The sequence below is a fragment of the Motacilla alba genome, chromosome 1 (assembly GCF_015832195.1).
Source record: "Motacilla alba alba isolate MOTALB_02 chromosome 1, Motacilla_alba_V1.0_pri, whole genome shotgun sequence".
Classification (NCBI taxonomy): domain Eukaryota; kingdom Metazoa; phylum Chordata; class Aves; order Passeriformes; family Motacillidae; genus Motacilla; species Motacilla alba.
Genome location: NC_052016.1, coordinates 91,590,859 through 91,606,430, shown reverse-complemented (window position 1 = coordinate 91,606,430; position 15,572 = coordinate 91,590,859). Strand labels below are relative to the sequence as shown.

The 15,572-nt window shown below is 42.0% G+C and overlaps 1 protein-coding gene across 3 annotated transcripts in view; it reads right to left on the bottom strand.

Moving 5' to 3' along the window:
• Positions 1–1,005: 1,005 nt before the first annotated feature.
• CYFIP1 (cytoplasmic FMR1 interacting protein 1) overlaps positions 1,006–15,572 on the bottom strand; it is a 74,722-nt gene continuing 60,155 nt past the window's right edge. For 2 of the 3 annotated variants that reach the window (XM_038157890.1, XM_038157882.1), the window contains exons 26-31: positions 8,040–8,170; positions 5,725–5,797; positions 4,482–4,576; positions 3,093–3,331; positions 2,071–2,218; positions 1,006–1,619 (exon numbers count right to left, since the gene is read on the bottom strand). In XM_038157890.1, coding sequence (XP_038013818.1) covers positions 1,455–1,619; positions 2,071–2,218; positions 3,093–3,331; positions 4,482–4,576; positions 5,725–5,797; positions 8,040–8,170 — 851 coding nt within the window. In that variant the 3' untranslated portion in view covers positions 1,006–1,454. The remainder of the gene's footprint in view (positions 1,620–2,070; positions 2,219–3,092; positions 3,332–4,481; positions 4,577–5,724; positions 5,798–8,039; positions 8,171–15,572) is intronic. The other variant, XM_038157898.1, reaches the window with a different exon arrangement.

The following is a 15,572-nucleotide window of genomic DNA, read 5'->3' as shown; positions in this document are numbered from 1 at the left end:
GACTTCTGTCTCCCATGCACCGCGCAGCCTTGTGTGCACTCTCACCACAACAGACACTGCTCCAGAATGGCAGCTCTCGAGCACAGATGTCCTAGGGAAACCTGTGATTGTGGAAACTTGCTGATAGATTGCCTGGAAAATCTCCATCCTGTTTTGGTGAGGAAATTTCACTTAATTTCTTTCCTCAAAATTGAGTTCTCTGCCACTCCAATACCTACATGTTTCTCACTTCCTGTGTACCTCTTCTGTCAGATGCTTATTTCTACCCACAATTGGAGTCAATTCCTGTAACCTAGCCATGAACTAAGAGGGAAGGATGAAAAACAGGTTCTCAAAGGGATGCATTCTTGGTTTCACACTACAGGTTAGAAACACTGACCAAGTATCATCTCCACAAATCCATATCCTGGGTAAAACATGTAATTATCTGTCTGTTTTGGCCATCTTAACATCTTGGTTAGGGCTGATCCTAAAGCCAGCTGACAGGATCCTGGAGTAAGCAAGCAGGAGTTTACTTCTGGCTGAATGGTTTGCTTTAAAATTCAACTTCTTTAGTAGCAAAGTTTTACAATTTTACTGATGCAGTGTTTGCATTATACAGCAAGTGTAATTTAACAAATATTTTCCATAATAAATTATGATTAGCATCATTAGAGTTTATGTACTGGGATAGATTACACCTGATCACTGTAGTCAAGATTCTCATAAACAAGAATTTCTCATCACTTGTAAACGTGTTTGGGTACACAGGTACATATTGCAAACCAAAATATAAATTGTGTTAGAAGCTCTCATTGGGAAAAAGCAAACAGTCCCCATTCTAATCAATCAAACTTCCACATTTTAAAAAGATTAGAATCCTATCAATCACCTCCATGTTAAATAACTTTGAAACACTTTAAATAATGTTCATTTCCATAATTACTGATCTCTGAGAATAGATTTACAAAGAGGAAAAAGAATCAACTGACTAGAAAATTATTCACAAAGCACCAGGAGAGTTTGTTTTGTTGTTTTTTCTCTTTTTTTTTTTTTAATAAAGGCAAATTAAGCAATTAAGGCTCTAATACAAACAATTATGCATTGATTTCTAAAAATTTTTTCTACAGAACCGTTTTTTACCCTCCACAGCCATTATTTCTATAGCTTCAGGGGAAAATTATACCAGTCCAGTCTAAAATGGCCACCTCGGACAGGAATGCAAAGAGGTTTCAAAAATCTTACAGGCTTTTAATCAAAGTGTATAAAATTTTAGTCTAGAAAAATAAGTATGGATTGTATACAGTTACTGTGCTTGGAGACTGGAGAGAACAGTGTGCCACTCAAATGGCACAAGCATACTGAAAAATGCAGTTGAGAGTATTCTTCAAAACTGTTGGTGTGGGTTTTGTTTCTTGTTTTGTTTCTCACACTTTTAGCCTAAAGAGGTGCAAAAAGTATTGTTAGGTGAGAATCTAGTTGCTGGCAAGGGACTGATGAATTGGTGGCTGGAAGCAGCGCACGTGTTCCACGGGTGTGCTCTCTCCATCGCCAGACTTCAAATACTTGTCCAAAATAGCAATTATTTCATCATTCAGAATCTGGAACTTGCGAATTCTCTCAACCATTTTCTTCAAAGGCTGCAAACATCAAAAGAACGGACACAGGAATTAGCTTTGGATATGAAAGGCCTTAGCCAGAAAACTGCAAATGCTGTTATCTCATCTCTCCCGACAATGCTACAAATATTCCCCTTGCATTGCTAAGCCAGTGGAAATACAAGGTGCCTTTTGGTTTTTGACAGTGCTGCTTTGGGTACAAAGAAGCTCAATTTACAGCCGTCATTTTGAGAATGAACATATTTAAGATGGAAGGCATTAAGAAAATCTCATATATTTGTGACATCAGAATTCTGCTTGATCAGTCTTCTAACTCCAGCCTTAATCTTTTGTTTCTGAAAATCCTGGTGCCCTCATTTTCAGCAATTCATTCTAAAAAAAAAAGATTGCCACATCTACGCTGCATCTGAATACAAACAGCTCGGAGTTGTTGTCTTTATTACTAAAGCAAATACAGATATTTTCAACTCACCACATTCTTGATAACCTCATCTTTGCCATCATGCTTTTGGACTTTCAACAGGTGGTAGCAGAAATCCAACACGTCAAAGCGCCGCTGCTGTCCCAAAAGCACGATGATCATACATCCAGCCCAGTGCAAGCCATCCCCAAAGCACTGCCTGGAACAGGAAACACAGCACACATCTTCAACTACATCTTCAAAACACAGTCACAGCAAACACTCAGTAAGCAGCCATTTTACTAATGTTAGACATTCATCTAGAAAGCAAAAGCTCTGGTATATTAATTATCTTAGGAGATATCACAAGTTGTTCAAACTGATGCTTAACAAAAAAACAGAACTCCCCCTCCTCCTTGAATTTCATATAACAGAGTTACTCCAAAAACATTTACTCCCCATTAGACTCCTGTGGCATCACATTTCATTTTCAGTGGAAACAACACTTGCAAAGAAAACAAAGTGGGAATTCAACACCACTCTGCTCCTTTAGGCTGCAGACATGAAAGAAAGTAAATGTCCTATGACATTTTCTAATTGCCCAGTAAAAAGCATGTTACAGCTCAACAATTTTTCAAAATAAGTATATTCTCAAAACCAACAAAACCAAGAACAAACAACGGTTCCTGGTTAATTCGCGTTAATCACGTGAAATGCCAAGTGCTCATTCCTGCTCTTAAATAATAAATGCTTGTTAAAGTTAGATGCAGGAATATTCTGCTATTTTAAGCTGGGTGTCTATTGGGGCACGACCCCTATTGAAAGACATGTGCTAGGGCCCGTTTGTCACAGGATCATTCACTATACACTGGCAATACTTAAAATAGAGGGTTATTTTCACTACAGATAACAACAGTATCTGTGTTCGTGGATGATGAGCCCCCCCTCAGTGGTGATGGCAGCACTTCTCCCTGGTTCTGCCCTAAGCTCCTGCAGGCAGGCACACAAACGCCTCCGTTCCAGCCCCGCTGCCACAACAGGACAAGCCAAGCAGTGTTGCCCACAGGGGCACTGTGGGCAGTGGCAGCACGTACTCCACAGTGAACTCGTGCGTTCCCACGGGGATGCAGTAGACGAACTGCATTGCGCTCCAGAGGCGATGGAATTCCACACACTCATCCACGTGCATCACCCCATTGCTGGGCAGGGGTCCGCGCCAGATGGGATCGTCCAGGAAGGAGCGGATCCGCGTCAGGATGACCTCAAACATGGACAGGCCACAGCAGAGGCGTTCTTTGGTCAGCAAGTCCCCTTCCCTTGCGATTGCTATTTGCTGAAGTGCAGAGAAACAAAGTGTAAAATCCTGGTAAAAGCCACTTCACCATAAAATTTCATTTTACAAAATTAATGCAATACATTTTTCAGTTTCACGTGGTTTATTCTAGAAGAAATGTCTTCTGACTTAAAGTGAAGTCAGACACTGCTAACCTGGGGATCAGATCAGTGGACAAACATTCACTGTGAATTGTAGAATTGTCCAATCCTTTGGAGAAAATTGTAAAATCCTTTTTAAGCAGACAGATTTAAAGTGAGTAACACTAACTGCAGTAATGCTAGTCCTGGATTTATCTCAGGGAAGTTTAAAGAATCCTTTGTCTGAATGGAGGCAGAAAGCAAAACCAAAGAGTTCAGGGCTCTGCTGTAGCTCCTGTGTGCACTCTCCTGCACATTTCCTTCAGCTGCTGTTGTTAGAGATGACAAAGCTCCAAAGAGGAGCACCAACAGGCTCCGACAAAATCCAAAAGAGGAATGCTGCTTGTGCTTGTCCCAGATTGTGCCATCACACAGAGAGCTCTCTCCTAGTGCAGCAGCACCTACTGAACTGCAGCACCTACGATGACAAAAGTAGTCTGAGCTCTGCTTCAGGGCATTCTGCTCTTACTTTCTACTATTCACATCTCAATCACCAGTAAACTACTAAGATTAGCAGGGTATTAATGCACCCTCACCCCTGAGAAAGGGGAACAGTGCAGAAGCTGCAAAGGCAGCTCAAGAATGTTCTCTTTGGTCATTGTTTCCAGGGGAGCTCAAATGACAGCTCATTTTCCAGGAGTTGTTAAATGGCTGAAAGAGTGACCGAATGAATGTTTTAAAAACATATATACATGTGCACAAGAAAACTGATTGCTTTTGATGGAATTTGCAGGAGGAGCTTCCAGGCTGGACCTTACACTGGGAGGGTATCCCATGGTAAACATACATACCAATTAGCATTTTACCCCAAATGTGTCACTTCTGCCCCTGTTTCAAATGTTTTAAACTTCTAAGCTTTAACAGCTTTACCAAATTCATGGATCTAAATAAAAATAATTTGTGTGAACAAGCTGGATGTGCAGGTTGAAGTTCTGACAGAGCTATCAGGACAGGCTTTGTGATGCTCAGAAATTTCTTGAATTGCCTCTGACACAAATGAGAAAGATTACCTGGGGTGTGCCAAGTCTTTCAATGAGAGGAACCAAATGTAGTGAAGCATATTTTGATTCCAGTCTCTTCATTTTAGCATCAAGTCTTTCACCCTCTGAAAGAAAATTTTTAAAAAGTGAGCAATCATAAATTGCAATTAACTAAGAGAATTCTTAATTTAATACAATCTTTAATTTAATACAATCTTTATCCAGCAAGAAAGAAAACTGTTCTTTTTAGGCAATTTAACTATTAAATAGCTGGATAATCTCCTATGCACTTTTAGAGAAATACACACATATTTTAAAATGCTACATTACATGTGCAAACAGAAAGAAGGATTTGTAATAGAGTACATCTAATTACCTAAATTCAAGGAGGAATACAAGGCTCTGTTATGTTGCTGCTGCCAAGATACTTGATCCCCACTTGTACTAAGACAACTAAGTTGTCTTTATGCATGAAATGTTTGTCTCTAGAAGGTGAGGTAAAGTGAGGATGCAATCTTGTGTATAGCAAGGCTAAAAGCCAGCTGGAACTTCCTCAACACTGGCAAGTAGGAAATGTTCTCTGGCAAATGGGAAAATACTGTTTACAATGGTCTGGATCTTCATGTATGCAGAGATGCAAGTAGCTACTGTGAGCTTGGAAATATTCTCAGAGTTTTGCAGCTGATGGGATTTCTCCAAGCAGAACAAATCAGCTGCTCCAGCAGTGAGAAATGAAAAAGAAAGGAGACAGACAAGAAACACAGAAAGAAGAGAGGGAAAAGAGGAAGGGGGACAGCTCACTTTCTGATGATGAAAGATGAAGAGAGCAGATACCATAGGAAGCAGTCCTGCAAATACTCACTACTGCATACTTAGTTTAGTGAAAAGGAAGTGAAAAATCTACAGGGACCACTTTTATTTACTTACTTGCTGACAGACTCCCTACCCCCCATTTAAATGACAATTCTATAAGTTAAACAGAAGCTTCACAAAAGCCTCTCACTATATCCACAAAGCAGGATAATACTTCCCTGGGCATCCATCCTGCTTTTCCCTGTCATGGCATTTCTCCTCTCCCCTTGTCATTTGCCCAGAGCATTGCCAGGAAACATTTGTTTTTTCAGCCAGGCAAACAGGCCTGGATCTGGTACCTGTGTCCTGTAATTAGCAGCGCCGTGGCAAAGGGTGGCTGGAGGTGGTTACTGAAGGCACAGCGGCAGGAAGGGAAAGGGGAAAGCATTACCCAAGGAAGGTATTTTCACTTTGCCCATACCTTTGACGTGAACCCTGGGCAGGATGTTTTGGAACGGCGCTGCGTGCAACAGGTCACACACTTCCTCCAGAGACTGGGACAGAAAGAAAACGAGAGGCATTTAGGACAGAAGCATCAATCCCCAAGGCACACACCGGCATTCCAAAGCAGGCCGATGGCGCTGCGGGAACACCAGAGGGCAGCCGGCCTCTGTCACCACGGCAGGAGTCGCTGCGAGCCCTGCCCCTCCTCACGGATCATCCCAAAGACCATTTCACCAGCTCACTCTGCACTCCCAAACACACTCCAGCAACTCCCACCCTCAGCTGGCAGTACATACAGGACAGAGTATTTATTAACTAAACTAATGGAGGATGAGTAATTTCGGTGGGAAAGTGGCAGACAGCTCCAGCACAGACAAAAGAGGGAAGAGGATGACTCACCGCTTGGTTATTTTTACCAGAGCCACAGCCCATTATCCTAATGGGAGCTTATCGTGGTGGGAGCGTCTCCCTGCCAGGCAGGCTGAGACTTATGGCAACAGCACAGAATCACGTCTTAGGAAGTATTTTACATCTTTAGGGACAGGGAAAGGAAGACAGATGTCTCCTGTTTCTTTGCTCCTGTGTGTACACACAGGGAACATGCGGATGACCAGAAGCAGATCCGTGACTTTGCTATGACCCTCTCCTCATTTTTGAAGCAGAAACCCTACTAATTTGTAATCCCTCAACTCTAATATTAGAAAAGTTGGTCATCATCCATACTCTTAGCAAGGCTAGGGGGCTGGGGCTCATGCAGCCACCTTTGCCAGTTCCTTTTCTAATTCCTTGATGTCAACCAGGGAAATGCATGAGACTCACCCACTACCACAGATATATTCAGAATTACACTTTGCACTGTGCTAAAACCTAGATTAGTTATGAGGGATGACCACAATGGAAAAATATTGTAATACATTGACGGGACATGGGGACATGTCCTGACTTAGGACTCTTACACGAGGAGAGGCAGCGAGCACGGTTGTGTGACTGGAAAGGGTAACCTTGGTGGTGTCCCAAAGAAGGTACCTCCATGCTGGTGTCACTCTGGTACACCTTCAATCCTCCCTGGAGGGAGTGATGGCCCTTGCCTGCCTGGCCTTTCACCACGCACCCACTCAGCCTGAATCCAAAGGAATCCAGTTTCTCATTCTGTTTCAGCTGTGCCATTATTGACTGCAGGTTTGCTGTGTGTCCCTGGGCCCTACAATTACTCTCCACGAGGGAGGGATCCTCTAACATCATCAGCAGGAACCCTGAGGAACAGCCTGTCTTCATTACCTTATCTAACACCAACAGCTTTAATACACCCTAGAGAAGCCTTCCGTGAGGGTTTATTTTTGTCCAACAGCAGGCCTCCAGCCAGCTTGCTGAGGAAATGACGTGGCTGGTTTGCAGTCAGCAAAGATCTCTGCATGCTGCCCAACCTCAGCAGCATCGTGAGATTGCACAGCCTGGGCAGGGTGCCTGTGTGCACAGCAGGAAGAGACCCGCTCCTCCAACATTCAACAACACCATGCAGGTAAAGAAAGGGAAGCCAGCACACCTGTTGCTTTTCTGATCCATTATCAATGCCCACCTTTCCTCTGTAAGCACCCAAAAGCATTGAAAACAAAGAAATTACAGGTCTGGGCATCTTGTTTGAACAGCAAATACTAATAACACGGGAGAAGGGTGGGAAAACTGGAGGTAGGGATAAAGATCAATTGTAGCACTGTACCATCAGCTGTGGGCAGGTTTACACAGTGTAAGGTAAACTCTAGATATATCAGAAGCAGCTGAAAGACTGACACTTCTCACAGTTTTGTTCAAGCTAGGACAGATGAGTGAATTTCTGCACCACTGTCAGCCATCCAAGCAGCAAGGAGGATGTCCAAGGATGTCCATGTTAACCTTGTGATGTTTCAGACCTCAACAGGAATGACACGCAGGAAAGGAATACAGCAGTCCCAGATGCACAGCTTGCTGACATAAAGAGTGGCCACACTGTGACTGGCTGCAGGAGTGCCATATGTGATTACAATTTATGGTGAAGATTGCAATGTCAGATCCTCAGGTACCACGCAAGAGGCAACGTCTCTCACCCAGCAAAGTCAGGCATCACTGTATCTAACAGACATGAAAGCCCCTGCAAGACTGTGAACTGGGAAGACAGGGAACTGTTCCTACCCATCTGCCCATCAGTAACAGCAAACTCACAGATTTCAACCTTGTTATTGATGACGTTAGTAACAAAAATATGAGAGTACATTTTGAGAGACAGATGGATTTTAAACTAGCACAGCAGGCACCTACCAGACTCTGTTCAATGAGGAGGCAAAACAGGACAGCATTTCCCACTTCCCGTAAATTCTGGAAGCAGACAGTCTTCAGTTCTGCATATTCAACAATGTCCTTCAACTGATGGTGAAAAAACTCCAAGATACCTGAAATCACAAGAGAAGCGAAAAAATAAAGTGTCAGAAGCCAGAACGAATCTAGTGATGACACAGGCACACTGTTACCTCAGGAAAGCAGACAAAAGATACTGGCCATGTGAATAAGAGTCATAGAGATCAGGATTAATTTCAATTTCTGCATCAAAAGCCCTTTTCTAACCAATTTGTCTATTCAAAAGTTGCACAAATGTGCCTCCATACACTGTTTGAGAATACAAATAACCGAGGGTGCGGGTTTAGACTTCCCTCTCCATGTATCAGCCCATGAGATTTTATCTCCAGACATGCAGCCTAGAGGAAACTGAAAGGAGCAGCATTTAAATGCATTAAAACTCAGAGATTATGAAGTGTTAAGCCAGTGCACTGACCTTTTTAACAGGACAAATCATGCAAAGTGGAGTGCCTAACTTTTCACCCCTGGAAAAGGCAGCCAGTATAAGAGGTAAGAAAAAACCCAGGAGCAGGAAGAGAGACTAGAGCTCTCATCTGCTTTAAGCCCCATTCCAGCCACCGTTCCCCAACCTGCTGCACCACTGACACATTCAATTCACAGCTGCTGTTTTCATGGATGACAGAGCCAGCAAGGAGCAGAGAGCTCAGATACAGGGAAGAAGGGTAGTGTCAGGCTATAACTGACAGTGCCATGGGGCCAGAGGTGATCTGTGACTTCTAGAAGCCAATACAGAGATCACAAGTCAAGCTCTGCAGGCAAGGGTCACCGTATCCTGCTGACAGGCCCAATCAGAACACAGTTTCTGTCAAAGTTTTGCAAAAGTGTTAAAAAACAGCTAAAATTATGATTTTCAAACCCACATAGTTTACATAAACACGTGTCTTTTCCATCAAACGTCTCCTGAATAACAGTGACGCGTAACATGCTGGTGGACTTCCAATCCTTGCCCTCCAGCCCCAGAAAGGCTGTACAGTCCCTTGGTTAGAGAGAAGCCCAGGAAACCACAGGCTCAGCAGCTTCTGCAGAGACCCTGTCTGGTTATTTTTCAGCAGTTCAAGCCATGTGCAGGATGGGAGAGGAAGAACAGCAGGAACTACACTAGGTCAGACAGCTCTTCAGCTTTTTGCAAGGTAATTCTTAGCAGCACTTCTCCATCTTTCTGCACAAGCCTGTCCCTTCTAAAAAGCCACCAAAACACTTGACTGAGAAGAAAAGGCATCATAAAAAGGCTTTCAAATTGCAGGCTGCACATACCAATTCATTTCCATTACACTGAATCAAGCCAGATAAATCTCTACCCAAGTGCATCTAAAGCAATTGAGAGAAGACAAGGAAAGAGAACACAGACACCCTTCAGCACCTTCCCATGAGTTCCTTTGACACAACTGATGAACACTTCTCGTGCAGGAGATCATACTTGACTATCTACCCAGTGAGGCAATGGCTGAAGGGAGCACACAAACATGAAATCCTGCCTACAGCGTATCTCTTCCAAGGAAATTCCTCAAATTCAGAGGTGTTGGAATGAATGAAATAAAAGCGTCTCTGAGTTCCTCAGAGAGAGAAAGGAATGCAGGGATTGAATTGGAACCTCTAGAGAAACTGAAATATATTAAGCCACACAGGCATAAAGTAAGAGTGTAAGTTTAAGTAGAAATAAATCTTAAGTGCCTTAAGAAACTGTATTAGCTAGTAAAAAGCCCTAAAGCCTAGTTTAAAGTCCAGTAGTGTTACCTTTCACAAAATTAACTTAGCTCTAGACATAATGAAAACATAGCAGAACACCACTTGCATTTCTAGATAGAACAGACAGAATTATGTGCATAGATTTTTTTCTAAGAACTGACACGACTTTTGCACATTAGAATCAAGCTCGGATAGGTGCAGGAAGAATGTTTTAGAACTGTGTTTTTAGCTGATTGGATGATTTATGAATAAAATCCCCCTGTACTGAGGTGAAAAAAAGGAAATAAAAAAGGTGTGGGAGCTGCTGCTGCTTCTGCTCGGGACATTGGGACTCTATTCCATAAAGCTTTTAGCACAGACTTTAATCCTCTGAACTCTTTGCCTTCGAGACTGATATATTCATGCAATAAACAACTTTACAGCAACCAACAACTGCTCTTGTCTCTTTGAAGACCCAGGACCCACTCAAAACTTGACACAGAGGAACTTGAAAAGATATAGTGAAGGAAAGAATTACGTAGGTAACCCACACACTTCTACAGAGAGCCTCATATCATTAAAATTAGTAACACAAAACGTGTAAAGTGCATGATGAGGGGATGCACAGCTGGCTGTGTTACATCTCAAAGAGCTGTTTGTCAATAGAAAATTAACAGTAGATGAATATTCCCACATGAATTCACTGGAGGTGAATTTCAGACCTAACTTTAGTACTTTGGTAACTTCAGAGAAAAACAGAACTGAAAAACTGATGGAGAAAGGTCAGATGTAGCGAGTGCTTGCTGAGCTTAATTTATTCCAAAGTAACACATTTACAACTAGCTAAAAAGCAAACAATGCCAGCACATCACCAATTCCCACCTCCCCACAATGCGGGGACTGTGGAATGGAAAAGCTGTGGGAAAGGCTGGCAGTGCTCACTGAACACTGCAGGATACCAGCCAGTCACAATCCCCAGGTGTGTGAGGAGCACTGAACACTTGTGTTTGTCATTTAAACTGACCTGCCCACCATGGCAATGGGATGCTGCAGTGCTGAATACCCAGACTCTCATCTTAAATATCAGAGTGAAAAGGTTGAAAATTTTTCCCAAAAAAGTTTTTGATGCCAAGAAAAAAATGCAAAGTTAGGGAACTGAAATCAGCTTTATTACAAACCTTCAGTGTGTTTTAGTACACACCCTAGTCTTTCTTTAGTTTTTGTTGATGAAAGGATTTCCACATCTAGAAAGAAAGGTTTTCTAAGGATAAACTGCAAGAAATCAAATACTTTTCTCATTCCAAGACTTTCTGCAAACAAAAGTCTGATGTGTTAGCCTGGACTTAGGTCTGTGCCACAGAGGAAATCAAACTAGAACATCAACCAATGCTTCTGGTCTTATGATCTGTGCCACATACACAGAGATTGATGGTGAACCAACAGCAGGCCTGGAAGACTCCCTGAAACACCATGAGGAACTGTGGATTTCTCCACAGAGTCACCACGGAGAGAAAGCACTATCCAAGCAAATGGGACATTGGTGACATGCAAGGCCATGGACACGCTCCTCCCTTTAGCTTGTGTGGTGGGTGAGGAGCAGCTTGGTGAGAAACAGAAGTTGAGCAGAACAGCAAGGAAGATTCTGCTGCTGCAACATGGAAACAACCATTGGTTATGACAGGGACCGAAAAGAATAGGGTTTTCAGACTCCATTTAATTCCCTACCCAGCCTGTGGATTTTGTGGGGAGTTTTGGGAAAAAAGGCTGACATCTGGAAAGATGAGAAATATTGTTTCATGGGCAGTGAAATCCTGAGAATAACCCATGTCACCTGAAGCAAATATAAAGGAGCAGGATGGCACAGAGAGAACTATGACCAGAAACAAGAGACTCATACTGAAAGTGTGACTGAAACCAAAATGAGACATCAAGTCCACCCAAAAGCAGCAAAAGGATAGTAAAAATCAAAGAGGCTTGAGGTTCATACCATAAAAATTCCTTACTGGCTTTTACAGTCACTCCAGGTGACAGAGCTACTCTCAAAGTCCTTAACAAAGTTCCTTATTTCTGTACTCAAAGCCCCAGTCTCCATATACTGATATATAAATATGCACACCCACACGCATTCAGGAACAAATTGTCGTATTATTTTGAAAATCTGACAGCCAGTATTTAGCATGCAGGTGTTCCAAATGCTGCCATCATTAGTGTACTTCTTCCCTTTAGATCAAGAGCTTGATTTACCAGCAAAACAGAAGGAAGTTTACAGAGCTACACAGACTATTTCTGATGAAAGACCAATCTGCTCCCCAGTGGAGTCCTGTGGCAGAAATACATCATCATGTTTTCATTAATGTTTGAGCAATGCCATTCCAAATTACACTTCTGTGCACATTACACAAAAGTGTATTTTTATGAAAGACTATGCCTGCCTACTGAAGGCCTGGAAAAAGAACAAGTGTCTTAGGAAAATTAATTTCACTTAATTGCCTGCAACCTTCCTTCTTCTCTTGTGGGTGGAATTCATAAGTTACTGAATTAGTTATATATACACAGAATTTTGCAAGGTAAATGAATCAAGGTTTTTTTGCTCCTCCTCTCCAAGAAAGCAGTTTTAATTAAATCCCTCTATTCCTGCAGATGGGACGACATTAGGTGTCATAATAATTGATTATATAATAATCCCAGTTTCTGATTTACACACATCTCAACAGAAGCAAAGACTGTTGATATAGAATAGACCCAGTAAAGTACAGAAGATTACTAAAGGATTAGGCTTCCTCTCTGCTTCCAAAATCCTATCTCAATAGCACTCAAACAGCAGATGCCAAGTTTCAGCTGTGCAGTCTGTACACTGATTAATTTAGGAAGTCAGAGCAAATCAACACATGCAACTCAAAGCTTCCTTCACTTTGGTGGATTCCTTCACTTTGGTCACCTTTCATTCCTCAATTCACACCTACAGACTGAAATCAAACACGTTCCAGAGATTATAACAATTCTGGTACCTAAAAAATTAGGACAAAAATGAGCTATTAATTCTAGAACTGAATTTCTGACTACAAACAAAGTGGACCTTGATTACAATTCTTAGTCTAGTTGTGTTTTGGGTTATTTTCTGCAAAGAACTGACTTGACTATAATCAAATAAAATCTACTAATCTGCAATAGCAAAGCTGCTCCCAAGAAACTGGATGCTATTAAACATAAAAAACCTTTAGTTTATGTTCACTTTCATAGTGACCTTCAAATGCTGCATCCAAATGCTTCTTTGGCTTACCAGAGACATTGTTAACTCTGCATATCAACAGTGCTGCCATTCATTCCCTTCAATGGAAATATTCATCAGGTTTAAGCATATACATGTATCTAGGAATTATGACCGTGGAGCCTGTGCACTGTGTAAATTTTGCTAGAAAGAAATATTCCATTTTTCGGCATATCTAATGAATTCTTAATGCCCTCTTAAAATCATCAAGGTGATCTGTGTTTCCCCTAAATTCTTTCAGCCTGTGATGGCTTCCCAAATCCTTCTCCACTGGACAGGTTTCAGGAAGACCTATGAATACATTTCCTTCATCTAATGTGGACTTCATTGTGCCCTCACCTGAATTATTCTCTTCCTTATCTGAGTTTGATCAAAAACCTGGGATAACAGGTAGAATTACAAACCCCTCTGCTATGCCCTAAGTGATGCCTCCCTTGCAGCCTCCAGCCACTGCTGCCCTTCCCCGTGCTTCCCAGCCCAGGCTTGCTCCAGTTCCTGTTAGACACTGATCTGAAATATTCCAGAAAAATAAGGGGTGGAAGACTCTTTTTGCCAGACTGCTGTGCAGAAACAGCTCTCAAAGTGTTGCCAGCAGCACAATCAGCCCAGGGAGAGATGGGAACACAGCAGCCCATGGCACAGGGCTTTGGAGGGATTCCCCAAACTGCCATGCCAACTTGTGGGACTTCAAGAGATCATGGCCTGGGATAACAAGTGCTTTGTCCTGCACAAACTTTGAGCATTCTGTTTCTTTGATTTGATTTTGCTATGATTTTTTTTTAAGAAGAAATATGGAAATGTTACACTTAGGAAAAAAATACATAATTTGGCTCCTTTCTCATGAAGTTTGTATCTAAGGTCATTGGTCTTTTTAAAAGTTTATTTTGCAGGGGTGGCATACCAGTGACAAAAGCCTCATCTCACAGCAGAGGTGACAAACTACTTTTCTTCATGGTATTCAATGACACTTCAGAGAGGCAGGATACTTATTCATTAAAAGTAGAAATAACATGTTCAAATACTCAAAAAATAGCAGAAAAAAATCTTACCTCCAAGATGAAATTTCAAGCTTAAACTCTTCCAAGGCAAATGTTCCTTTAAGAGCTTTAGAAACCCTAAAAGGTCCCTTTAAAAATCCTTATGCTTAATGTATTTTTAGACAAATATTTTTATGTCTACAAGATGAACAAGTTCCCCACTGCTTTAGACTGTTCCTATGGAAACAAACCCATTGGCAAAGAGGAGTCCTGAACAACTCTGATGCCACTGTCTGTACCCTGCTCCTTTTAGCAGCAATAAATCACCATTTAGAAATCCACAAGTCTAGAAGGCTGATTATGAAGGGGCCAAGGAATTGCAATCAGCAGAGTCCAAACAAAACTCTCCAATTGAAAAATCTGAAGTGCATGAAAGAGCTAGAGGCTTACTTACTGAGTGTGCTTAAATCACTTTGCACGTGGAGAATGGACTCAGGAAATTAATTCTGAGTTAATAAATACATCAAGATAGATAAGAATCTACATACTTCATCTAAAGACTGGAATCACAGTTTTGGTCTGTATATGTAGGTTGTGCCAGTTAGAAAGAAGTTATAAAATGATTTGTTATGAAAGAACAGAAGCAGCATGCAGACATACCCTACAGCACTCAGGCTTACTACTACAGCTAACAACTTCTGAGGAAGCTTTTGGAGGCAGAGGAGGGAACAGACAACAGTTGGTGTGTGGCTTGCATCTTCTGTGACAAAACACATAAACAAGGTGTGGCAAAGACTGCTGAACAGGAGAATTTAGCACAGAAATGAGAGGACAGAGACTCAAAGGAAGCATGCTCTGAGCCTGCTCTTCTACAGCCTGGCAGTTCCTCCCCCGATGAAGGGTAAAATCTACAGCACATCCTCATCACAGAGAACATTTTCCTTCATCAGCTAGTGCTGTTCCAAGGGCAGACAGCTCCACGATCAGGAGGTGTCAGAGAGCACAGAGCAGTTCTTCCCTGATGTGAGAGAGCCATGGAGGTGTCCTGATCCAGAAGCCTCTTCCGTCTGGCGACTTGGAAAGGAAAGGGAGAGAGGGCATGACAGTGCTACAAAGGCTGTCTCTGCATTTCTTGGAAGAGACTCTCCAGGGGGTCATTATGTGTCCTCTGCTAGAAATAGTTCAGAACAGGAAAATTACATGTGTTAAGACAAAACCTGACACGAACAGGGGCAGTAAAGGAGCAGAGAATCAGGTGGGGTTTTGATATCCAGTCTAATTCTAAAAGTAAGTATGACATTCCGTTGTAAAACCAAGAGTTGCTTTGATCTCTTGGTACAGCAGGCATCAAACAAATGGCATTTCTTTTGGAAGAGTAAATATGAAGTCAAAATAGTTTGTTACCTTTGCACCAGTAAAGTTCTGCCTTTTCTATAGGATAGATTGTCTTTCAACCTTAAGAGAAAGGTTTCTCCTAGAATCCCTGGGCATCTCCTGCCAAATATTTAGCCCTTACAGGTGAGGATT